We start from the raw sequence: 25,791 nt of genomic DNA on the forward strand, positions 1-25,791 counted from the left end.
CTGCCAATTTATTTATATGTTCATTCCAGGAGAGGTCTTCCTGGAACCACACACCCAAGAATTTCTGTACCTTGACTTGTTCTAAAGTCTGACCCTCAAAAGAGACACTTAGACTTATATTCCGTGGCTTATTGATGGGTGCAAACAATATATATTTAGTTTTACTCGCGTTTAGCCGCAACTTGTTTAGTTTAATCCAGGAAGACAACTTATTTAGATATGTGTTTACAGACTTTTCAAGTTGAGAGATCGATGAACCAGCAAAAAATATATTGGTGCCGTCAGCATACACGTTTCGGCCGTGGGTCCCGCCTTCATCAGAATACAGTTTATGGCACGAGTGCTGTTTATATACTTGTGCATATTAATAAGATACAAATATGAAAACCGGCATGAAAGGCGATATATGGGCATATATATATATATATATATATACAAGTCAAACATTATAAAGGGCACCTAATCTACGAGTAAAAAGATATTGCTTCCATGCGCGAGCCCGTGGCGAGCACGTTGTTTACAAATAAAAGATAAAACGCATAAAAGATAAAGCACATAACATGAAGAGTAGTCCGACCGGTGAAAGCAAGGGAAAAAACTATAAAATACTAATAAAAATGACTAAGACGTTACAAAGCTGCTACGTAATCAACGGATACAGACAATGTAGTGCGACTTGCTGAGCAAGGTTGAAAAAAGATGGACAGGGTGATTCAGGTTACGCAGATAGGCAACTAAGTTTTCCTACGTTTTCATTCAGAGCAGATGCGACGGCGTTGAACTTATAGATGAGGAATAATTCACGGGCTTCTCTATCATAAATTGTGCGGAAACCAGATTCTAGTAATGTGACCTGTAGATTTTCAAAAGAGTGGCCAGGGAGGTGCACGTGTCTTGAAATGGGCAAGTGGGGCAAGGTGTTAGCATGAGATCAATGGTTGTTAAAACGCAGTCTAAAAGGCCCTTCTGTTTGACCAATGTACTGTATTTCACATAGCGCACATTCTATCATGTATATCACGTTCTTAGAATCGCAGTCAAGATTGCCTTTGATTTTTACTGGCGCTATCGTTACTGGCGCTATCTACGGCCTCGCCGCTGCGATTTTGAGCTCCGGCTTGTGTGGCCAGGTCAAACAAGCTAACGAAGCTTTGTTCAACGCCAAGGTTGCTCGTTTGAGTAGCTCACTCTGGGTGAAAGTTGAATTCTAAGATATGTTTCTCGTTTGGGTACCTCACTCTGGCATCCTGTGTAATAGTGAGCCCCTGTCGACACTCTGTAAGACCTATTGTGCCGAAACCACAGCCATGTGATAGCTACAAGAAACTTGGTCACAAGTGAACCGTATGTGGAAATAGACGAGAATTCTCTCGCTTCGCTGAAGCGCTCTGCATCGACAATTATACAGTATATGTCCTAAAATGCTAAAATTGCAATAGACCCCATAAAGCTTTCTCAATAGAGTGCCCAAAAATGAAGGGGGATATTGCTGGATTTAGACAAATAGCAAGGACAATACGTCGAATTGCGAGACTGCAAAAACCATGAGAAAGCGGCGACATCAGCGCCGAAGTTCTTCCGACAAAACAGTTGCCTCTGCCCCTGCTTCGCCGACTTTCTTGTCACGACATCCTTCACGGCCAGTACGTATTCCAATTGGCATTCACTGAGGAAGCTGTAGTCCCATGGATGGGTGACGTCGGGCGTAAACGGCAACACCAAGAAAGACATGGACACAATTGACACAGCTTAGTCTTTATTGCCGAGGTCGCAGCGACATGAAGAGACACAACACAGTGCTCGTCGGCATTAGTGAACACTGAATCAACGACTCGCCAGTCGTCTCAGAAAGACATAGCCATTTTCATAGTTCTTCAGTCACTCCTAGACACACTTCGTACCTTCATCTGAAAGTTCCAAATTATCATACGCTCAGTCCGTATACTACAAGTGCTGGATAATTTATGTCCAGTATTTTCAAGCCTTCAGCAGGTATCACACACTTCTTCATCAAAATTGCAACGTTATTTGCCCAAGATACTGCGTTCTATACTATGAAAGCACCACGGTTTTTTGCGTGCTTTCCTTTCATATACTTATCATTTATTTCACACATTGTCTTCCTTTAGTGTAAGATGGGAAAGCAGATGCGCGTCCTCTTAAATTTTCTTCCTTTCTTCCATGTAATAAATGGTAATTCCTCTACCTTATTCACTTCCCAGCGGCTTTGTTTGCAAAAAATCAAATGAAGATTTTGATTAGGCTCTACTGACTAGAAGGCCACTTTTTAAACCTGGCCTTCAAAGTAGCAATCGAATGAGGTGGAATACCAGGTGGTCGTAAAATTCAGTATAGGAACGCGGCAAGAATAACTACGACGGGATTGAAAACTATATCGTAGTTTCAGGACTGGAACCCCCTAATTAAGTATTAGATTTTAGTTTCGTCTTGTTATCGAACCTATAAAGCAAGGCACCTGTCGTCCCCTGTTCTTTGCCGTGTATATTGTGTAATTGCGCTCTCACATTAGTTTCTATTAAGTAATTTTATATTAGTGCTGCTAGCAACGGTGTAACCAAGGGTTGACACATTGAGCCCCTGTCACTCCCCCCCTCCCTTCGCGAAATTTTCCGCCACGTAAACCAGGGCGTAAAGTGACACTTCACCACATCTCCTTGCTCGAGCCCCGCTCCTGATAAGAAAGAATGAACAAAGAGAAGTAAGAGTTAACGAACGCATAAAATTCGTAGATACCACGTGCAGTGGGAATCCATGAAATGCGAAGCACGAATGAGGCAAGTGTATAGGTTACTTTAAAATCAGCGCAACGTTACGGGGTGGACGTAAATTGAAAGTACATGACTTCCATGCCAGGATCATTATTTTGTGCTTGGAATTTGGGTTCTTTGTTCTATCACTTGACGTAAGTATATGTGAAGCTAGCCAAACGACTGCGAGTGCGCTATAAGCGTAGAATGTCGTCGAGTTTTGGGTGACACGCATCATGATTTTAATGTTTGGACGTGGCATTTGTCTTCGTCGTCTATTCACGTCACGGGATACTCAATTTGCTATATGTGAACCTAGCAAAACAGCCGCGAGTGCATCATGAGCGTGGTATGTAGTCATGTGCTTACATGACACGCATATGATGATTATCGAGTTTGCACCAGTAATATACCTTCGCCATCCACTCGCGTGACGTAACGCCAAATTTGGTATATGTGGAGCTAGAGAAAAAGCCGCGAGCGCGCTATTAGCGTAGCACGTAGTCATGTTTTACATGACACGCATGTTATGATTATCATGTCTGGACGTGCTCTTACCATCGACGTTCGTTCACTTCACGCAATCCAAAATTTGGTATATATGAAGCTAGCGAAACGACTGTGAGCGCATCATAAGCATTAATCATATGGGTTTGGGACGTTCAACCCCACAAAGCAATCAATCGCATTATTAGCATGACATGTAGTCATGTTCTACATGACATGCATGTCGTATTATCACGTTTGCACCAATGAAATACATTCGCTATTCATTCACGTCACGTAATACCGAATTTCGTGTATGTCAAGCTAGTGAAATGGCCGTGGGCGTACTATGAACGTAACTTGTAGTATGTAATAATCATTACATGACATGCATGTAATGATTATTATGTTTTAACCTGTATTATACCTCCGTCATTCATTCTCATCACTTAATACCAAATTTCGTGTATGAAAAGCTGGCGAAACGACCGTGAGTGCAAAATGAGCATGACGTGTAGTCATGTTCTTACATGACACGCATGCCAGAGTTATTAGGTTTGCATGAGTCAAATACCTTCATCTTCTATTCACGTCACGTATTACCAAATTCGGTTTATGTGAAGTTAGCGAAACTATCACGAGCGCATCATGAGTGTGGTATGTAGTCATGTTCTTATACGGCACACATGTTTTGATGATCACGTTGGCACCAGTCATATACCTTCAACATTCATTCACGTTTCGTCATACAGAATTTGTTGATTATTGATCTAGCGAAACGATCTCGAGTGCATCATGAGTGTAGCATGCAATCACGTTCTCAAGTAACACTCATGTCCTGGTTTCCACATGAGACCACTGCCACTTATTTTCGCCGTGCATTCATGTCTTACTATACAAGTTTTGCAATATATCATGTGAACGAAACCATCGTAGAAGCAGCAAGACCAAGACATGTAAATCATGACATTCATGACATGCATGTAGTGATTTTCATGTTATGACTAGTCACTTATGCTCGTCTCACAGACGTGTTTTTTCATAGCAATTTCGGTATAGATCCCATATCCAAACGTCCAGGAGAGCTAATAGTCATAGACGGCTAGATAGATAGATAGATAGATAGATAGATAGATAGATAGATAGATAGATAGATAGATAGATCCATTGATTGATTGATTGATTGATTGATTGATAGATAGGTAGATAGATAGATAGAGCGATAGATAGATAGATAGATAGATAGATAGATAGATAGATAGATAGATAGATAGATAGATAGATAGATAGATAGATAGATAGATAGATAGATAGATAGATAGATAGATAGATAGATAGATAGGTTCAATATAGTCGAAGTTTGCTGAGAAATGCTTCGCATTTATAAGTACTTCAGATTGCACTATAGGTTTATCAGAGTATCTAGAGAAGACGTTCACTTCCAAGCGAATATAGCCCCGCCGCGGTGGTCTAGTGGCTAAGGTACTCGGCTGCTGACCCGCAGGGCGCGGGTTCGAATCCCGGCTGCGGCGGCTGCATTTCCGATGGAGGCGGAAATGTTGTAGGCCCGTGTGCTCAGATTTGGGTGCACGTTAAAGAACCCCAGGTGGTCTAAATTTCCGGAGCCCTCCACTACGGCGTCTCTCATAATCATATAGTGGTTTTGGGACGTTAAACCCCACATATCAATCAATCAAATCCAAGCGAATATAGATTCATAGACAATCACAAAGGGGGGCAACTGTCTGTATAGTTACTTTTCTTTTGTTGTGTGTAGGTTGGTATTCTTCGGGGCTATATCTTGCCAGCGTGCTTTTTATGTTGATGTAACCAACCTTTTACATAAGTAACCACTGCCTTGCGCATTCCGCATTTCAGTGTCCTACATACCTGAATATTTTAGATTGTTCTGAGAAGGTGAGCAAGCGAGGTGAACACTAGGATTTGCTTTGGAACTAACGCGCCCATAACGATAACGCTGAAGTTTTCGTTATCAAATCTTTAAATGCTGACACTTCCCACCCCTCATCTGGTTCCTCAACGGCCGACGTTCATTTTCGGGAGTGTCAGTATGGAGCATGCATTGCTTTATTCCAACTTTCAAATTTTGGGCAGAGTATTGCACAATAAAGACAACGACAGCTGTCGTCGTTCAACGATCACCACAGGAAATGATACGTACCAAAACTTCATGATCACTTTCAGTCAGTAATCGGCAACATGTATATCATAGGCTAGCTTTAACCTGCAGCAGCTTACCAATATAAAGCCGAATAGACCACATATGAACGTTCTAATGAGACCATTGCGACATCCACTTTTTTCTTTTTATTTGCATGTTACCATCTCATTGTAATCTAACTACTCCTTCGCACAAAGAATTCAGGAGTTGCTACATAATGTTCGAACTTTCGTATCAGTATACGTCCTCAGCGCGAACATCAGAGTTAGTCCTGGTACTTACGCAGCATCTAGCTATAACGTTAGAATCTTTGATGATACAGGAATGACAAGCCGACGCTCTTCACCGCTTGTACCTTTTATCCATGGCCGGTGCTCTCTTCACCTATACTAGTGTACAGCGCGCGCACATTGCGTAATGTAGTTGAACTTTCCGTTTCTCGGAAACAAGTTCGGTCAAGTAGAGATTGATTTTGCGCAGGGTGACCACAGGTTTTGTCATCGTCATGAACACGTGCGACTGAATGCTCATGTTCATCACGCCCCCGCCAAGACTTGAACAAAACCCAAGTCCAGAAAATGACAAACACACTCGCCACAACCAGCGAGTTAGCTGTAGGCAATAAGGTATACCACCGGTGCACGAGCTTACACCCAACAAATCTCGAAACATTAACGTTTTGGTGAACTTGATTACGGCAACAATGACAGCTGCTTCGCCACAGGCCGTGATCGTGATGCACCAGCCAGGGTACCACAGTTTTTTCAAGGATCGTCATGTGAGGAACCTGAAAGTTTAAGCCATACGAGATGACTGCGGCCTTCAACAACTGGAACGTCAACAAGCTGCGCTCCGTTTACTTCGCCTGGGAAGACAGCACCAGGACCTCATTCCAAAAGAGAGGGTCTGCCCTGACCGCCTGGCACATATGCTGGACCAGCTTTCTCACAGCGTTCGAAAGCGTCGCATGACAGAAAAGGACAACCATTTTACTGGTAACCCAGGTTCAGCTCACGAATGAAAGGTGACAATATTCCCTCGAATAGGGTCATACTACACAGTGTCCCTGACATATCCTAGGAGAATGAAGTGCGCTTCCTCACGTTGGAAGTAAAGCAAGAGCTTTTTTCCGGGCTGATGAGAAACCAATCGAAGACTGTTGGGGAGTTCTATGAGAAGCAACGACTATTGAAAAGACCCCTGAAATGCGCACACGACACTTCAAATGCTACTCTACGCCAGACAACGCAGAAATCCGACAACACTGCTCCACAGTCCTGGGTGATACGAATGTCAGGGTGATGGGCTCTTATCTGCTGCACGCACGTTGGCAGCAGGGCCAGGAGAACACACGCACATTGCCCTTGGGCGTGAAGAGCGGCAGGGTCGAGACAATTACACAAGGTTAGGGCTGACAGTTGAGTGAGTTCATGTGGGTTCATACTTTAGAAGGGTGTTTTGCACTGTTCTTTACTGAGATGCCACAGGAGAGGGGGGCAAGAATGTGGCCAGCCGATAAAAAGAGGTGTGAGGTGAGCCCGCTGGCTTTTTGGAGTGACAGGGCGATGGAGTGACGGACGCGCTAGGTGCGATGGTTTTACTCCAGGGGTATTGAAAAACACAGACTACGCTGATTTGAGGCCTCTGCTAAGCTGAGTCGTTGGCTCGTGTTCCACTGAGAGTTGCATGTGAGTTAGTTTGGTTTCGTCTCGATATGTTTCGTGCCTGCTTTTCTGCTACCATGCTTCACGCCTTAAGTTCTGGTTACCGCCAGTCTGTGGACAGTGCACATTCTGGGACTTCGGCTTTCTTGTATGCATTTGTGCCGTGTTGTACCTGTCTGGAAGAATTCCTTAGATTTTTTTTGAGTCATGAACTAAAAGCGGTTCTTTTTCACAGTGTTGCTGGCTCGTGCCATGCGAATTGGGGATAAGTAACCTCCCTGAACGGAGGTGGAGTCCTTCACAACAAAAACTGTATTGCACGAAGACCTTCCTCGGATGTTCCCGTCGTGCGAGCCCCGAGTTTCTTCGATCGCACACATCGTCGGAGAGGAAATATAAGAAACGCTGGGCTCCTCTGTGTCAATGCAGCCACAAACCAAGATTATGAACTACGCTGCCGCACTCCGCCATCCCGTTGCTCTTAATAGTTTTTGACGAAACGCCACTCCCCCACAGCTGAATGCCAGAAATCACTGCCTCCACCACGGACGTCATACCACCCACCAGCCGGCCAGTGATACACGTGGAGGAAGACCAAAATTTCAGTGCACCCAACTGCCACCCACTATGCTATCATTGCGGAGAAGCTGGCCCTTGTATCACCATTGCTAACACCGTGAGATGGGACTGCGTCCCTAGCCAGGTGAATAGCCGTGTGACACCACCGACTAACAGGTCTTGTTGTGATAGGGAACGGGAAGAATTTAGGGGTGTCACCACTGAATGGGAAGAACATCAGTGTGACACCACCGAACGGGAAGGACTTCGGGAGGATACCGCCGACTAACTGGCAGAAGCCGGGTAGTCAGTGATGTACCTCTGAAGTCCAGTTGACCAGTTGACTGTCATGCAGCCACTGCATGTCACTGCACTGCAGGCAGTTCAGAGGCCCAATTCGAGGTTCTGCGTCTAGTGCGTATCAAGTAAACTTAAGACAACAACGGCCCGGCATGGTTGCTGTAGGGCGAAATTCCGAAGATTCTCTACCACTGCCGACAATGACAACGTGGCGAAACCTGCAGAACACGAGGCGAAGCAGATCAAGCTCTGCAGATAAGACGCCGCGCACCGAGGTAGACTTGGTGACGTGATAAGGAAGCAGCATAACAAACTGACGCAGCCGTGACCTAATGACAAGAGGGGCTTCAACTTCAACGTGCTAGACTACCTAGCGCCTCACCGTGGTGGTCTAGTGGCTAAGGTAGTCGGATGTTGACCCGCAGGTCACAGAATAGAATCCCGGGGGCAGCGGCTGCACTTTAGATAGAGGCGAAAACGATGTAGGTCTGTGTGCTAAGATTTCGGTGCACGTTAAAGAATCCCAGGTGCACTAAACTTCCGGAGCCCTCCACTGCGGTGCCTCTCATAATCATGTGTTTGTTTTGGGACGTTAAGCAGCACATATCTATGAATCAATCAACGATTATATCGCGACCTCAACAATCGCATCGATGGCTCCAGCGGGACAGCTCTTGTCGAAACTGGAGCCCAATATTCTGTCATCAGTCGACTATTTGCCTCGAAGTTGAAGGTGAACATCGGTAGTTAAGGCTATGAGATTCGGACAGCTGGAGGCTGCCTAGAAACACCGGCAGGAATTTTCACAGTGACAGTCTCCATTACAACCAAATTTAACCCTGAAAGCTTACTGGCATTACAGAGTTGCTCCAAAAACATTAACCCTATTATTAACATCTTATGCCTTCATGGTGTGCTATCAACCTGAGATTCAAGTTGATAACGTTATCAACAGCAAAAGCGCAACCTCCACACACGCCGTCGAGAAAGCATGCCTTTGACGTACTTGAAAACCAGGTCACCGTTCCCCCTCATGTGAGCATCAGCATTTTTGTCGGTACTTAGGAATCAACAGATTTGCGAGACGTCCTTGAAGACGACCAGAACTTTTTGACCAAGCGTGAGGTTTCCGTTGCCAACGAAATATCTGAGCTGCGAGGAGGGAAAGTACAATGATGCTCACGAACTTCAGCAATAAGTGCAAGCATGTGAGCAAAAACACGACGGTTGCCTACATCAAAAAATTGATAGAATCAAGCGCCACTTTTGCCCTAGCCGAGTCTACGAAGCTTGCTACGACGAATCAGTCTTCTCTATTAGCTTTCGACAACTCGGCTTTCCGACGCATAAAGAAGAAGAGCTAAAAGCTTCTGCAATACAATGACTCTTTTCATCGTCCTCAAGCATTTGTCAGACTCAGTTGTAAGATATAGCTTCAATAAATAAAAAAGTGCCAGGCCCCGCCATGATATCCCGTAGGCGTAGCACTGCTTTCAGTTTTCTTTTTTTTTTGCGCAACACTAAATTTTACTACCAACGAACCAGGCAAGTATAACACCTACGATTTTCATTAAAGAATGAAGGAAGCAAGAAAAGAAAAAAATAACCCCACAGTCGAAGGCGGGATTGAACATCAGGAATAAAAAAAATTACTTTTTTTACTACTTTTACTTTGTTTCTTGTATTGCATCTTGGGAATGTCATTTTTATTGCCACAATAAAACTTCTTCATAACACGCTTAACCTCGTAGGGGGGTTGCACACATCAACCCATAGAAAACAAACACATAGACCAAACCAGGCATATTCTTATGGAAGTGAGAACAAAATAGAAGTTCTTTAAATAATTATACTGTGAGAGCGATATGTTTCTTAGCACTGTTCGTTTACAAACGCACCACACTGATCAGTGAATATTCACAAGAAATGCATGCCTATACATCGTTGTGTTGAAGTATTCTCATTGCGTACGAAAAAAGTGTTCCCTTTAGATAATTACAGATGTTGCTGCTAAGAACGATGATTCACGCAGACGATAAAGCAATGTGAGAATTCTTCACCTTCGAATGCACTGTTGGCGTGAAATCCTTCCGTGGGATACCTCGAAGCCTCTCTTGTTTCTGCCCCGCTGCGGTGGTCTAGGGGCTAAGGTACTCGGCTGCTGACCCGCAGGTCGCGGGTCAGAATCCCGGCAGCAGTGGTTACGTTTCTGATGGAGGTGGAAATGTAGTGTGCTCAGGTTTGGGTGCACTTTAAAGAACCCCAGGTGGTCGAAATTTCCGGAGCACTCCACTACGGCGTCTCTCATAATGAAATGGTGTTTTTGGGTCGTTAAATCCCACATATCAATCAATCAATCTTTCTTCTTTCTGCGCGTCATCCCTTGGAAACGAATAGACGTGCAATTCGGGCACATTATGACAGTTTCCGTGGCACCCAGGAACACAACAATGGCCCGTGTTGCACGAACTTGCAGTAATTGCGATGCTTGCCAATTCACACAAAAAATCACATCGCGCATCAACACGTGTACGCCTAAGAAAATATTGCTCACCCGTACACGAAGAACCCCGAATTTAGCGCGAATACAGCCAACAAAGAACAGAAATTGCACAGCAGCTTGGCGCACTTGCACAGGCTTGTCCGGGCAAGCGCACTGAGAACAGACGTAGAGTCAGTGTAGCCAGACGCTTTTCCAGTTCTCCCGTTGGCCCATCTGGGTGAAGTAGCACGCGGTGAAATGAGAATCTGAAGAGGCCTGAAGAGATTTTAGATGGTGTTACTTGGCGAGTCGAGATCAACAGACAGACGCCTTGTCAGCGTTCGCCAGGCAAAGACGGTGGTTTATCTAGGAGGCACTGGTTTTCTATGGACAACGCCAGATGCTGGGAAAAAGGTTGGGTACGCGCGCCCAGATAGGAGCCCACCGTGCCCGTTACACGGGCACTACACTGGCTGCCACTCCCGCACCATGGACACATTTCTTCCGCTACGTCTTTTTAAAGACGAGAGTCTTTCTTGAAGACCTTCGACGCAAACATTTTTATCTGTCAGTCAGTCTGTACATTTGTCTGTTTGTGCACTCCTAACGGCACCGGGTACTTGAAATGGCCGACTCCCTCCGCAGCACCCACCAATGTTGCTCAAGATTTAGCCTTCATGCTTGTGCGATTGTTAATTAAAATGCAAATATTTCGCTTGTATGGGGCACCATAACAACACGCAGATATTCTGCACGTGCGTCTTTTACTAGAAAAGGCATACATAGGTAAATTCAAGGACCGTAGCGCTTACCATGCTGCACTGACTATGCAACGCTTGCAAGGAACGGGGAGTGTTTCCAACGCTTTGCTAAGACGAGACGGCGGTGGCACCTACCCGTCGCCTTGCGTTCTACATCTGATCACCACTCAGATGGGCGCGCCCACCCATCTCAGAGCCACCACGCGCTTTGTTTTTTAAGAAAACTGCCAGATGGCGCTCATGTCTCACTTGAGACGTGACTTGATGCGCTCGTTCACCTCCGCTGCACGCTCAAGGCACTTTAACGCAGTGCCTCCAGAATACCACTCACCAATTAGTTTTTGCGCGGAACATCAAATAAATGTCTTGTTCACTCTCTCCAAATGCTAGACTATCGTCTTTGATGAATTTGATTGATTGATATGTGGGGTTTAACGTCCCAGGACCACTATATGATTATGAGAGACGCCGTAGTGGAGGGCTCCGGAAATTTCGACCACCTGGGGTTCTTTAGCGTGCACCCAAATCTGAGTACACGGGCCTACAACATTTCCGCCTCCATCGGAAATGCAGCCGCCGCAGCCGGGATACGAACCCGCGCCCTGCGAGTCAGCAGCCGAGTACCTTAGCCCCTACACCACCGCGGCGGGGCTTTTGACGACTTTGCAGAAACATGCAGATTCGGGGCCATTTTTTTTCTTTCCGTTGTAACCCCTGCGTTCCGGTTTTAAATCCGTGAGAAGGATTCTCATTGGATCAGCATGGTCTCTCACTCGTATGCTTCAGCGTGCCGTTGTTTTTTTTCTTTGAGTCAAGCTGACCGATTGGCGCACTTTTAAAACGCGCACTTCACTTATCACAGCCAAGAACCGATTTCTCGGCTTGTGCACCTCTTACAGATGCATCGTGAAGGACATCTGATTAATTATCGAGCCACTAACGCAGCTCACAAAGACTGACGTTGAATTACGTCGGGAAACGGTGCAAGATGAAGCATTTCAGGAACTAGAACAAGCCTGCGTTCAACTGCGATACCTGCGCATTTCGCAGAATACGCCGATATGAGAGTCCAAGCCGCTTAGAAATTCGAACCATCTTGGTTCAGAAGACTTACCGAGAAGAAAGAGTTAGTGTCAATGCTAGCCAGTTGCTGTTCATTGCAGAAGGCAACTATTCCACAATAAAAAAAATGAGAAACTGAAGCCAAAGTATGGACAAAGACATGCGATAAATGCTTACGTGTTGTGCTGCCTGATCAACTGCGCAGACAAGGACATGTGACTAATTAAGAAATCTTGTGCTGCCGGACAAATTGTGTAGACTAATGAGGGACTGCTTCTCAGTGTACTTTTTTATATTTTCATGTGGTGTTCATTATTGCCTTTTGTATTCTATGCACTATGACTCTCGGTGGAGTGTTCATTTTTGTGTGTAGGGGGTAGGGAGTGTTCGGCCGATGAGCGCTTATCTACAGCACGGAAGTGGGAAGCAGATCGATGGAAACACGCATTGATTGCTCTTGAGTGGGACGAGAATCAGCGTTAAAAAAGCCACAAGGGACGGTAAAAGAGCTAGCCGATAAGGTAAGACAAGCCCACCGGCTTTTGGGTGCGAGGACAGCGATGGGATCGGTTGATGGTCGCGCTAGGCGGAATGGTTTTGCTTCGTGCGTGCTCCGGAGCAAAGCCTGTACCAGTTTGGGGCGTCCGCTACGGCCAGTTAATGGCTCGTAATCGATTGAGGGTTGCGTGTCAGTTTGCTTTCGAGGCGCTATGTTTCACGCCGGCTGTCCTGCCATTGTGTGTCGCGTTGTACGTTACACAGAACACCAGTCTGCGGGGTTGGTTCAAACCGAGTTTTAGTCCTTTTGTGCTTTTTAAATGTGAATACACTTTATAAGCGACCCCAAACCATCCACCGCCGTCGGCGGCGTCCGCAGTCTTCTCTCTATAATTAAAAGAAAGAGGACTTGGCGGGCCGCAGCGCGATGCTCTACCGAATAAGCCACGGACGCGACGCTGATATCGGTGTCAGTAACGTGCCTTATACCCCCTCTCCCTTCGCTCGCTCCTCCGTTCTCCTCGCTCGCTGCAGCTGCGCGCGCACCCCTCTCTCTCGCGCGCCCGCCTTCTCTCTCAGTCTCCCGTCGAGAGCGGGTCGTGAGGGGGAGTAAAGTTAAAATCCGTTGGCATTCGCCAGTGAATTAACGTAAACTCCCCCGTGTGATCAAATTGCGATTACCAGGAACCATTACACCATAAAGGCATCATAGTGTGATTAATAAATATAATAGTGCGAAATAATAAACACCCCTCATAGCATCACTCCGTGTATTCGCACTTAACCATGTTCACCCTCGGGGAAATGCTTGGGAGTTTTTACTGGTGTGTTTTGCCGCTCTGAAAGGCTAGTTTGGACTGTGTTAAGTGGTGGTTTCAAATAGGTTCCTGTTTTCAGCGTAGCTGGCTTGTATCCTGCGAATCGCGTCTCACGTTACCTCGTGATAAGAGGTGGGACTTTCAAACTCGAACCTCTAAGCGCTGAGGATCGAAAGAATAAGGACCTACCGTAACCTATATAAAGTTCAGCGATCGCATAGAAATAGCCTAGAAGGAAACATATTAGTCTAAAAAATCCTCTAGTTTCGCTGTGTCAAGCCTTGCATGATTCAGCGCCCCGCCGCGGTGGTCTAGTGGCTAAGGTACTCGGCTGCTGACCCGCGGGGCGCGGGTTCGAATCCTGGCTGCGGCGGCTGCATTTCCCATGGAGGCGGAAATGTTGTAGGCCCGTGTGCTCAGATTTGGGTGCACGTTAAAGAACCCCAGGTGGTCAAAATTTCCGGAGCCCTTCACTACGGCGTCTCTCATAATTATATCGTGGTTTTGGGACGTTAAACCCTACAAACCAATCAATCATGATTCACAGTAAGCTTCGCCTTTTTTTCTCATCTACGCACACTTTTATACTTGCAATGACCCTTCAATACCACCTCCCTTTTGTTGCCAAGCAATTCATCTTCCCAGCCTGAGTTTGCGAATTCTCAAACAGACCACCTACTCGGTGAACTATTCTTGCGAGGCAATCTTCACAAGCTTTACTTGTACAGAAAAGTGGGTATTTTAGCAGTGAGCACTGCGGACTCGAGGAGGAGAACAATCGGACAAAGGCGTTTGGTTAGATTTTGTTTCGTAACATTTGGCACCGTAACTACTTAGTTCTAGCAATATACCTACCTGGAGTTGTTTTTTAATTGAAGTTCTATCTTTTCATGTTTTGAAAGAGAAAATTTCTACGTCATAACTGTCCTTCTCGTTTGTCGACTTTCCCAAAGAAATAACGCATAATTTCTTTTGTTTTTGCTGCATTATTTCGTAGGTTGTTCCGTACTTCGTGAAAGAGCGTCTTTCTGACGTCACAATGCTGCGTGGCGTATTCTTGGCTGGCCTTGTAGGCGCGTCTACGAGGTGAGTGTGTGGGTTAGTGTATCCGCATTTCGATACTGAGAAGACGCAGATGTAGGCACAAGTACGTTTTTTCGAACCATATGAAAAAGTGTCCTAGTTCACTTGACCATTTAAAGATAACATCCTATAGCTTCTGCCTGACATGAGCAAACCTGTGAAATTGTGTTACCGGGCCCTGTGACTTTGATGGTCCTGAGCAATAATCAATACCTTTGCACTGCGGTCTCTCTAGCATTGAAACACAGAAATGACCATTCGAAATACGCAAGTTATGTGAACAATCGGTAGGCTCGGTAATGACACTGACACGGTTATTCAACGAACATGACATTCATTTTTTCAGAACAGCAGAACACGACAAGATTCTTGCACGAGACAGAACCTCAACACTGGTTTAGGAAGCATACGTGGCACAAGGTTAAATTATGATGCGGAAATAAGAGAAGAGAACTTGACCATAAGAAACGCTAATCATTTCATTATTCTTTAGAAACAAGGGGATGAAGGGTTGTAGATGTCAGCCTGGCTAATAGCCTGATATGATATTCCAGCTGCTGTGTGACCATTACAATATATATTTGATGAGCAATCCACGCCACAAACAGCCACCCACGAAACACAAAAATTACAGAATTAAGAAAGTTTGCTTTTTTACAGCTTCGGCGCCTGCACTTTTGATGGAGGCCAAAATGCTGTATGCCTATGTGCTCGTATTTCGGTGCACTCTAAAGAAGCCCAGGTAGTCAAAATTTTTGAATACCTCCACTACGGAGTCTCTCATACAATAGGTAGTTTCGGGACGTTAAACTCCACATATCCATCAACCAATTGCTTTTTTTAGTACAGATAAATAAAACACGCGTATAACTGGCACAATTGCTGTACATGCGGCACTATTGACGAAACATTCGGAGGCACAAAAGACTATAACCAAGTACCCTGTGACAGGACAAACTTAAAACTCGTGGGTCACTTTTGTACATCACACGTCAGATGGCATTTCCTGTAGCCAGGCTTTCAACCTTCGCAATCTGTGCCTAATTTCTGTAGTCTATTCATCTATTGCAAACTAACCATAGTTCATGGTTGAAAGAACTTTATGAAGGCATTGTATTCAACACAAGGAAAGTGTCTCGATACCCGCGACATCAGTATTGATGATTGATTTATATGTGGAGTTTAACGTCCCAAAACCACGATATGATTATCAGAGATGCCGTAGTGAAGGCCTCCGGAAATTTCGACCTCCTGGAGTTATTTACAGTGCACCAATATCTGAGCACACAGGCCTACAGCATTTCTGCTTCCATCGGAAATGCAGCTGCCACAACTGGGATTCGATCCCGCAACCTGCGCGTCACCAGCCAAGTACCTTAGCCACTAGACCACCAGGGCAGGGGCATGCGAAATCATAATGGCGTGCAGAGTATTTGAGAGAAAAAATGGCTTCAGCACCTTTAATTGCCGTGGTGTTAATAAGCCTATGAATTATAATTAAGATGGCTAAATCTTCAAAAAAAGCGATCCCTTTGATATAGGAATTCGTTTAACACAAGAAACGGAAGCGTGTCTTCAGACAAATAGCTGAATCTTGATTGGACATTGATGTATAATGTCTATTATTGTTTAGTGGCTGCAGCCCCCTTAGATAATGACGCACCCGAGCCCACTCTCGGTGACACTTCTGCTCTATTACAACAAGGAAGCACTCGCGGCCGAGCCAAATTTTCTGAAGACACTGTATCGCGCGCATCGGACTATTACCTAAATCAAACATTAACCACAGCCGTTCTCAAAACTATGCAAGGGAAACCAAACGAATTTTTGCTATGACATTTGTGGACTCACGGTGCCTTTGAGTGAAGAGGGCTTGACTTTCGGTTCGGTGATGATCCTGTGGGTGTTCTTTACACGCGGAGTCGTGCCAGCGAAAAGCATCCTGCTAGTGGGTCACATCGGCAAAGATATTGATACAAAACAGCCGCCCCAGCCTTGTTGCATGAAAGAGAAAGTCGACGACGGTTGCTGGTTGTTGATGAACTGGCGCAATCTTGTTCCCCGAGCTTTGTGCATTGTATCTAGTTTATTAAAAATACTCGTAAGACTATTGGTGGAGGTGGACGACTCCTGTACCTCGATGGAGACGTGCAGCGGTCGCAACACCGGGGACTATTCGGCTACCTCAACTGTCAGTACCTCATAACCCCTGGCCTCTCTAGTTAAGTCGACAACCTGCGTCACCCTGATTAATTGACATGTGAGATTCAACGTCCCAAAACCACTATATGATAATGAGAGACGCTGTAGCGGAGGGCTGCGAAAATTTCGACTGCCTGGGGTTCGTGTACGTGCACCCAAATCTAAGCACATGGGCCTACAACATTTCCTCCTCCGTCGGAAACGCAGCTGCCACAGCCGGGATTCGATCCCGTGACCTTCGGGTCAGCAGCCGAGTACCTTAGCCACTAAATCACGGCAGCGGGGCAACCTACGTCACCTTGCCACCCCTGCGGGATCCTGGCACTGTCTCCGCTGACGGTACCATCGACGTTGGCTCCTGGCTGCACCGGTACGAGCGCATCAGTGCTACTTATCGCTGGAATCGCACGCTCATGCTCTCGAATGTTTTGTTCTACTTCGACGGCACGCCGCGTAAATCGTTAGAAACAAATGAAGCCGAAATCATGAGCTGGGATTTATTCAAAACGAAGATCCGTGATCTTCTTGGCGATTCATCTGGTCGTCAGCTCGCAGCCAAGAAGACTCACGCCCCTCGTGCCCAGACGTCTACTGAATCGTACGTTTCATACATTCTTGACGTCTTGGCGCTTTGTAGGAAGGTCGAACAAGACATATCAGAAGACGAAAAAGTTATTCGTGTCCTCATAGGATTTGCTAACGATGCCTCCAACCTGCTGGTTTTTACTGAAGCTACGAGCATCGACACAATCCTGACAGAATGCCACCATCTAGAACCGGCTAAAACCTGCTGCGTCACATACGGCATCTTACGCTGTGTTACATTTGGCCCGGCAATTTTTCTGGGCAGACACCATGGTGCCAAAGCAGGTCTGCTAGGTTGCTTTCAACCCCATCAGCGCCCAGTCTGCAAGACGCTGTCCTGTAGATGCTCCGCGTAGTGTCGGGTCACAACAAAAGCTTCGCGAGACAACCATTTTGTTGAACGAATTCGAACTGCGTGAGACGGCACCACTGTGGTTGTTCTCATGGAGTCAACCTCTTGACTCGGGTGTCGTCACCGACACGAAATTGTCACTAAGGCACCGTCAATCCGGAAGCGTGGGAAGACGTCGAAGAAGCCGTTCTCAGGGATCGAGCGTTTGGACTGACATGTTCGAAAGAATTTTGGAAGTTTGCAGCTGAAAGCAGCCATGAACCACTGCTGACGTTTGTGTCAGCGACGAGTTTGAGATGCGAGCCCGAAGCTCCGAAACAAGTCGCAAAAAGAGGTGCAGTCGTGAGAGACGCCGGAAAGCTGCGAGAGAGACAGACAGCACTACAGGGGCAAAAGAAGGCTTGAAACTTGTGGTCGTAGCAAGCACAACAAGGAGTTTTGCATCGCCGTCAAAACTGCTTTGCATGGGTCCGTGTCGCCGCACGAAAAGAAAAAAGGAGGGCAGTATCTTGGCGAATGCAATCACGCGGAAGGTGTTTTTACTCCCGTTGTTCTATCCACAGTAAATTTCAAGAAGTGCGTGAGTACAGAGTTACCACCGATTAGGCGGCCCGACATGGCAAGAGTGCATAGAAATCGAAGCACCGAAGTGTTACGGAAGGCTCTGTAGAAGCGTCCTTGAGTTGTAATTTCACCAATGACGCAACCCATGGCAAACTACCTAGTAGTGAGGAAAAAGTCGGTCACAAACGTCGCCGTAAAAGAGTGAAGCGTACGCGCGCGACAAAGCGAAAGCAAAAAGGAGGAGGCAAGAACTCGGGAGAAACAAAGGAGGGTAGCTCATCGGCCAGTTCAACAAGGAGGACTTTGTGGCGTGAAGTATAGCGCCAGCAGCGAAAGGGTAGGCCACAGCGCGCATCCTCGCGACGGAATGCACGCCGGAGATTAAAGCTTTGTGGCAAAAGGAGTTTCATAGGGGTCCTAGAAGAAAGGCCATAGATGCTGAGCACCACACAAAAGCGAGCCCCAAAGGGGCATGGCCACTCTTTTCCACGCATTGCTCGGGTTCCCTCCACCAGATTGACAGAAGTCGGCTGAAATCGCGAATGAGGCATAACGCTGCATTTCAGCTGGTAGCACGTACACCGTGTAGTCTCGCACGTTCTCGAAATCCACCAAGACCACTACCCTTGCGGGTACGACAGAAGAATGGGGGACAGCTGAAAGCTGGAGAGTGGGACACAGGAGTTTTCTTGGAAGCGTGTTTTTTTGTTCATTTTTGGTTTTAAAGTAGTATTCCATGTCATCTTCACGGCTACTTTGTTTAGATACAGTTTTTTCTCTTGTAGATTTTTTTGTAAGCGTTGTAAGGTTTTTCAGTTAAATTGTTAAGCGTTATGCTCAAGTAGTGACACGCATCAGTCAGCGGACTGCGTGAAATTAGTTTTCTTCGAGATAAGAGCATGTATGTCTCGAATGAAGATTTGTACGCTCTGCTAGCTAGGAAAGCATAGTAGCGTTGTCGAGCAGAGCCGAAACCTGAGAGCTTCGAGCCTTTTGGTGTAGCGCAAAGGTTAAACTATCTTGAGAGAGTAAAGGAGCATCGTAAAGGAATGTTTTTAGAGGTGATGTTCGAAACGCTCATGTTGCAAAAACATTTGGTGCAGAGTTTTTAGCGCCAAACTTACGCATGTTTGTTAACTGCTCATGACGTATATGGCACCTAGCGTTATTTTTCGCTGCGTTTTGTTCTTTGTGAGCATTTACGTTCAGATTCGTGTTTAGTGGTGCCTAGGCTATAGGGATATTGCCTATTGTTCGGTGCATATTTGTATGCTAGCGCTCTTTAGATGAGAGTATGATGTCATGATAAGGAGCATAGCAAAGTCCTGTACGTTCTTTAAAATCATGGGCTGACATGAAGCTACATTCAGCAAATGAACGCGTTAATACACGAGTTTAATTTCGTTTTGACATTTTAGTGTGTGCTCAAAGATCAGGTGATCTCTTGAGCTGAGAGTTGTGTTTTACCGAACGTTCAGGTTAGTGATATGTTTCAGGTAGTTATAAGACGCAGTTTGATCTGTTGTGACAAAGTTTTTATTGGCGTCTAGGTGTCCTATAGAGTGGGTACTCACTACTATACGTTTTAAATGTGTATTGAGAGAATGAAGAATGCGCACAGATACCTCGTTTATCGGACTTGGCAGCAGTCACGTAAAAACCATTTAGTTTGTTGTGTTTTATGAAGTTTGTCCTAAGTTACACTTTAGTATGGTGAATGGCAGAAGAAAGCTAGTTTTGAAAGAGTGTGATCATGGTTATCGGGGGCAAAACTGCATTTGCCTTTGTGTGCTTTTCATGCATGGCAAAGTGCTCCATTTTCACTAGACATCTCCACATCCTTGACGGTTGTAACTTTGAGGGCACGAAATTGTGCCAAACATTTAGCGTACGAGTTTTTAATTTGTTTTTTTGTTGAGAAGCCTGGACGGTTCTAAGTGAGTCCGATGCACTTGACTGTGGCATGGTATTCTGTTGTGTAATTCGTTTTGCTTTTGTCAGTCATTGTGAGGTGGTTTGGGAGATGGTTGCAAGTTTGCAGCTGGAGGTTTCAAATCAGGCCATCGATCTCGTCATCAGCGATTCTCTTCGTGCCCAGCGGTTGAAAGTGCTGGCCAGACGAGATTTTCTGGGCGGTGGAGGAGCTGTTACGTTTGGCCCGGCGATTTGTCTGGGCAAACGCCGTTGTGCGTAAGGTGGTCTGCTAGGATGCTTTAAACCCTATCGGCGCCCAGTTTTCAAGACGCTGTCCTGTAGATGTTCCAGGTAGTCGTCAGGTCACACTGAAAGCTTCGCGAGACAAACCTTTTGTTGAACGTATTCTAACAGCGTGGGATGGCGCCACTGTGGAGGTTCTCTTGGAGTAAACTTCTCGACTCGGCTGTCGTCGCCGACGCGAAATCCTCACAAAAGCACCGTCAGTCCGGAAGCGTGGGAAGACGTCGAAGAAGCCGTTCTCAGGGATCGAGCATTTGGACTGCCATGTTCGAGAATATTTCGGAAGCCTGTAGCTGAAAGCAGCCATTTACCGCTGCTGACGTTCGTGTCAGCGGCCATCTCTCTGGAAGAGCTCAACTTTCCCTCTCTGGACTCTACCTCCTCGCCCTGTGGTGCCTTCAAGGCGTGGGCTGGGTGCGTCATTGTGTGGTGCGCTCGTGCTACCTTTGGACCATTTCGTCCAGCTGAGTGGTGCAGTATCTGCTCCCTTTGTGGTGTATGGACCACTGAGACTTCGTCACCTGATTTGTGGTAAGAGTGGGCACCGCTTTATTAGTACCTCCATGTAGGGAGATGGCGGGCTATAAAACTCGAAGGCATTTTGTAAATAAGAGCTGAATCATGGGCTGAATTTTTTGTAGACAGCTGAATCTCTGTACAATTCCATCTTTCAACTATCTTGTAAATAAACCTTCGTTCTATCTCTCTTACGAACGCGTCCCCTCACTGGCGAAGATCGGCTATGTGGACGACGGCGGGGAGCCAGCTGCTCCAAAGAAACTGGTAGCAGCGGTGGGATGCCATCACCAACCTCTTACCCTCAACAGCCTTCCGAATACAGTGGCTACTTCCTCAGGCGATGACGCATTTCAACGGGTTGCTCAATGTGACAACCTCACGCGCATTATTGGTCACAAAGTCCTGGCAGCCCAACCCGTAGTCACTCCATTCCCAACATCTGATGCTTCACCGACCACAGTCGCACTGATACAAGCCGTCATTTGTCAAGAATTATCGAACGTCGGCCTACATTCTGTTCAAGCAGTCTGTTCTGCTGAGCCTTTTTATCGTCGAACCTCTGCTCCTCGCTTTGGTTCCAACTACTCTCGACAACGCAATTTGTCCGATTGGCGTACACTGGACGACAAGCCCATATGCTTCAATGGCCGACACGCCGGTCATAGCACTCGCCACTGCTGCCATCACTGGGCTCATCCGGCACACTGTGGGCCTCCCCCCTCCCCTTAGGCCACTTTTGTTCAGCAGTTGCCCTCAGTATTTGACATTGATTTCCTTATGCCGATCACATTCTCTGATTCTGCGGCACCTCTTCCAAGACCTCGCTACGCCCGCTCACAATCACCTGCTCGCCGTCAATCTCGTTCGCCCCCACAACGCAATACTGTGTCTCTGACCTATTCGCAGCGCCCTCATTCGGAAATCTAGGCGGTGCAGCTACTGGAGGTGGAGCTTCATTGACGACAACCTCTGCAAGAAATACTCAAGTAGCGTTACTGACCACCCGAAATATTTTGAGCGTTACTGTAGACAATGTACCTGTGCACGCGTTGATCGATACCGGCGCGCATGTGTCCACCATGAGTGCTCCTTTTCGTCGCCGACTTAAGAATGTTGTCACCCCCACCTTGAACTGACCTGTTCAAGTCGCCGACGGGGGAACAGCCGCAATTATTGGCATGTGCTCTGCCCATGTGACTATTGCTGATAGAAGCACCGCTGTTCTTCTTACCATTATCGCAAATTGCCCTCATAATATAATTCTAGATATGGACTTTCTAACCACTCACTCTGCCCTTATAAACTGTTCAGCTGGCTGTCTTGACCTTTAGATGCCTCTACTTTCCGATCCAACCTACCCACCCCAAAACCCCTTGCTGCATCGTTTACGTACGCTTTCTACCAAACTGTGTTACACACATCGACTTCTACTCTACGCCACCTGTACCTGATGGCGATTGCAAGGTTGCACCAAATCATTACATGATGCTTACGTGTTGCGTCACTTTTCCGCACTCGATTTTGACATTTCTTAGAAACTGCACATGCCTTCCTATTGTCAATTCTGTCCTCACTGCCCAAATATTTCCCGAAGGTATCTCGCTTGCAGAAATTACTGCCCTACAAGATAATACGGTTGAGCCCAGTGGATGATTGCTGCAGCTCAGACTATGATGCAACTAAATCCCGTTCATCGGGCGTCGACGTTGACCGCATGGTACAATCACACCTCACTTCTGATTAAGCGGAAGCCCTCCGTCGCGTCCTGTAGTCGTATCGTGCATTTTCGACTTTGCCAGCACGTCCTAAGCTGAGCTAGTGTCGTTACTCATCAAATAAATACCGGTGACGCGAGTTCCAATCACCAACGATCATATCGTATTTCCGCGTGCAAAATTACAGTCATATAGCAGAAAGTCGAAAAAATGCTTGCAAAAGACGTAATCGAGCCCTCGTGTAGCCCCTGGGCTTCTCCTGTCGTCCTGATCAGAAAGAAGGATGGAGCGTGGCGATTTTGTGTAGATTATCGGCATCTCAACAAAATTACGAAGAAAGATTGATTGATTGATTGATTTGTGAAGTTTAACCTCCCAAAACTACCATATGATTATGGCAGACGCCGTAGTGGAGGGCTCCGGAAATATCAACCACCTGAGGTTCTTTAACGTGCACCCAAATCTGAGCACACAGTCCTACAACATTTCCGCCTCCATCGGAAATGCAGCCGCTGCAGCCGGGATTCAAACCCGCGACCTGCGGGTCAGCAGCCGAGTACCTTAGTCACTAGACCACCACGGCGGGGCAATTACGAAGAAAGATGTTTACCCGTTGCCTTGAATCAATGATGCCTTAGACTGCCTTTACGGCGCCAAGTATTTTTCCTCTATCGACCTCTGATCTGGCCATTGGCAGATTGCTGTCGATGAGATGGACCGTGAGAAGACCGCATTCGTCACTCCTGATGGTCTTTATGATTTCAAATTTATGCCCTTGGGTCTCTGTAATGTGCCGGTCACATTTGAAAAAATGATGGACTCAATGCTCCATGGGTTCAAATGGTCAACCTGGTTATGTTATTTAGACGTCATTATCGTCTTCTCGCCCACATTCGACACCCTTCTCGATCGTTTATTGGTGATTCTTGAAGTTTTTTGTTGAGCTGGACTTCAATTGAACTCTTCGATATGCCACTTCCCTTGTCGTCAAATAACTCTACTTGGCCACCTCATCGATGCCGCGGGAGTCCGCCCGGATCACGAGAAATTTCGCGCCGTCACGAACTTTCCTGCTCCGAAGTCCACAAAGGACGATCGCAGTTTTTTGGGATCGTGCTCCTATTTCCCACGCTTTGTTAAGGACTTCGCAACCATGGCACGCACACTCACAAACCTCCTGAAGAAGGATGCCTCGTTTTTGTGGGGCGAAGGTCACGCCTCATCTTTTTCCCAGCTTACGACCCTCCTTCCAACACGCCGATTTTAGCTCATTTCGATCCATTAGCTTCAACTGAGGTTTGCACTGACGCTAGTGAGCACGGCATAGGAACAATGCTATTGCAGCACCGACGCGGACATGACCGTGTTATGGCATATGCAAGCCAGCTGCTATCTACCGCCGAGCGCAACTATTCAATCATGGAGTGTGAGTGCCTCGGCTCTTGTGTGGGCAGTCGCCAAGTTTCTCCCATACTTATACGGGTGTCCATTATGGGTAGTCACCGACCACCAAGCACTCTGCTAGCTGGCCTCACTCAAGGATCCCAGAGTACACCTCGCTCGTTGGGCCCTACGTTTACAAGAATACATATTCGCCGTACACTCTAAGGCAACTCCAAGGCAAAAGGGTGTTAAAAGGGTGTGTGGTTCGTCCTTTTGGAGACTAATGTGGCTGCCACAACCATTAATTCCTTTAAGGACTGACGGCACCGGGTCTAACAGTTCTTCCCCGCAGACGAGCTCAAGGGACTAACATTTAGTCCCCACACTTTCACACTTTAGTGTGTAACTGTTAGTCCCACAATTCGAAGGACTAACATTTAGTTCTCACATTTGCTCTTGTAGGGCAGCTGTTATTCCCCACATTTACACCTTACCAGGCAACCGTAAGTGCTCGCAGTTGCACCTCACCGGACGAACGGTTGATCCACTCAAATACTCCAATCGGACAAACTTTTTATCCCCAGTTCAAACGTTGTTTTTTTTCTTTATTTTCTGCCAGGCCCATTACTTTTTTTGCCTGTCGTCTTCTTTCCCGAAGCCTTGAACATATTCATGTATGCAGACGACATATGCATACAGATCACAAATCACTGGAAGTGATCGAATATCGGCTTCAACGAGGTCTAATTGCAGTAAGTGATTACCTAAAATAGCGAGGAATGCAGATTCTTCACGCCAAAGTTGTAGTTCTGCCATTCACGAGAAAAACAGTGAAAAACTTGAAGCTTCTTGTGGATGGCCAGAGAATCGAAATCAATCGAAAGCATCGCTTTCTTGGCGTTACCTTAGATAGCCACTCAGATGGAGCCAGCATATTGCTGATCTAGAAACTCAAGTAAACTGCACCAAAAATTTTATACGTCGCATCACGGGAACAAAATGGCGCAGTACATTAGCATCTTTACTCCACGTTCATTGTGAACTAATCCGACAAAAATTGCCTACTCTGCGCCAGTTCTCCACGACACCTCTCAGACGTCAAAACACCGCCTTCAGCTGTAAAAGCACGAAGCTTACGCATATGTCTGGGGGTTTCACAGGCAACATCAAGTTCCCTGACACTAGCCAAGTCAAGAAAACCCAACTTTATAGTAATTAAAAATGTGGAGACATGTCGGCACCTCTTTCGTCTAATCACGCAACACCCTTCCCATCCGCTCATATCCAAAATCATAAACCGTGCTGGAGCGCAAACACACCATGTGGACCAATAGTACATTTCCCGGCTTCCTGTGTCGACACATTGGCCACTGGATCAAAACTACCCGCCATGGCTGCTTGAGCTACCATTATTGAAACGTCCATAAAAGAACTTCGCAGCAAACATGAAGTGCCAACCTTTGCCGCACAGCAGTTGGCATCACATCATCTGTTTGACAGGTACCAAGGACACACTCACATGTACACTGACGGCTCCGTCATCAAAGAGACAGTGACATCAGCATTCATAATTCCGCATTTGCGCGAAGAAT

General features: G+C 46.4%; 1 protein-coding gene across 3 annotated transcripts in view; it reads left to right on the forward strand.

Annotated features, from left to right (window-relative positions):
- LOC142767112 (putative sodium-dependent multivitamin transporter) overlaps positions 1-25,791 on the forward strand; it is a 239,775-nt gene that overhangs the window by 80,160 nt on the left and 133,824 nt on the right. For 2 of the 3 annotated variants that reach the window (XM_075868338.1, XM_075868339.1), the window contains exon 4: positions 14,577-14,665. The exons of the other annotated variant lie outside the window; for it this stretch is intronic. In XM_075868338.1, coding sequence (XP_075724453.1) covers positions 14,577-14,665 — 89 coding nt within the window. The remainder of the gene's footprint in view (positions 1-14,576; positions 14,666-25,791) is intronic. 3 annotated transcript variants of the gene reach the window in all.

The sequence above is a fragment of the Rhipicephalus microplus genome, chromosome 7 (genome assembly GCF_043290135.1).
Source record: "Rhipicephalus microplus isolate Deutch F79 chromosome 7, USDA_Rmic, whole genome shotgun sequence".
Lineage (NCBI taxonomy): Eukaryota > Metazoa > Arthropoda > Arachnida > Ixodida > Ixodidae > Rhipicephalus > Rhipicephalus microplus.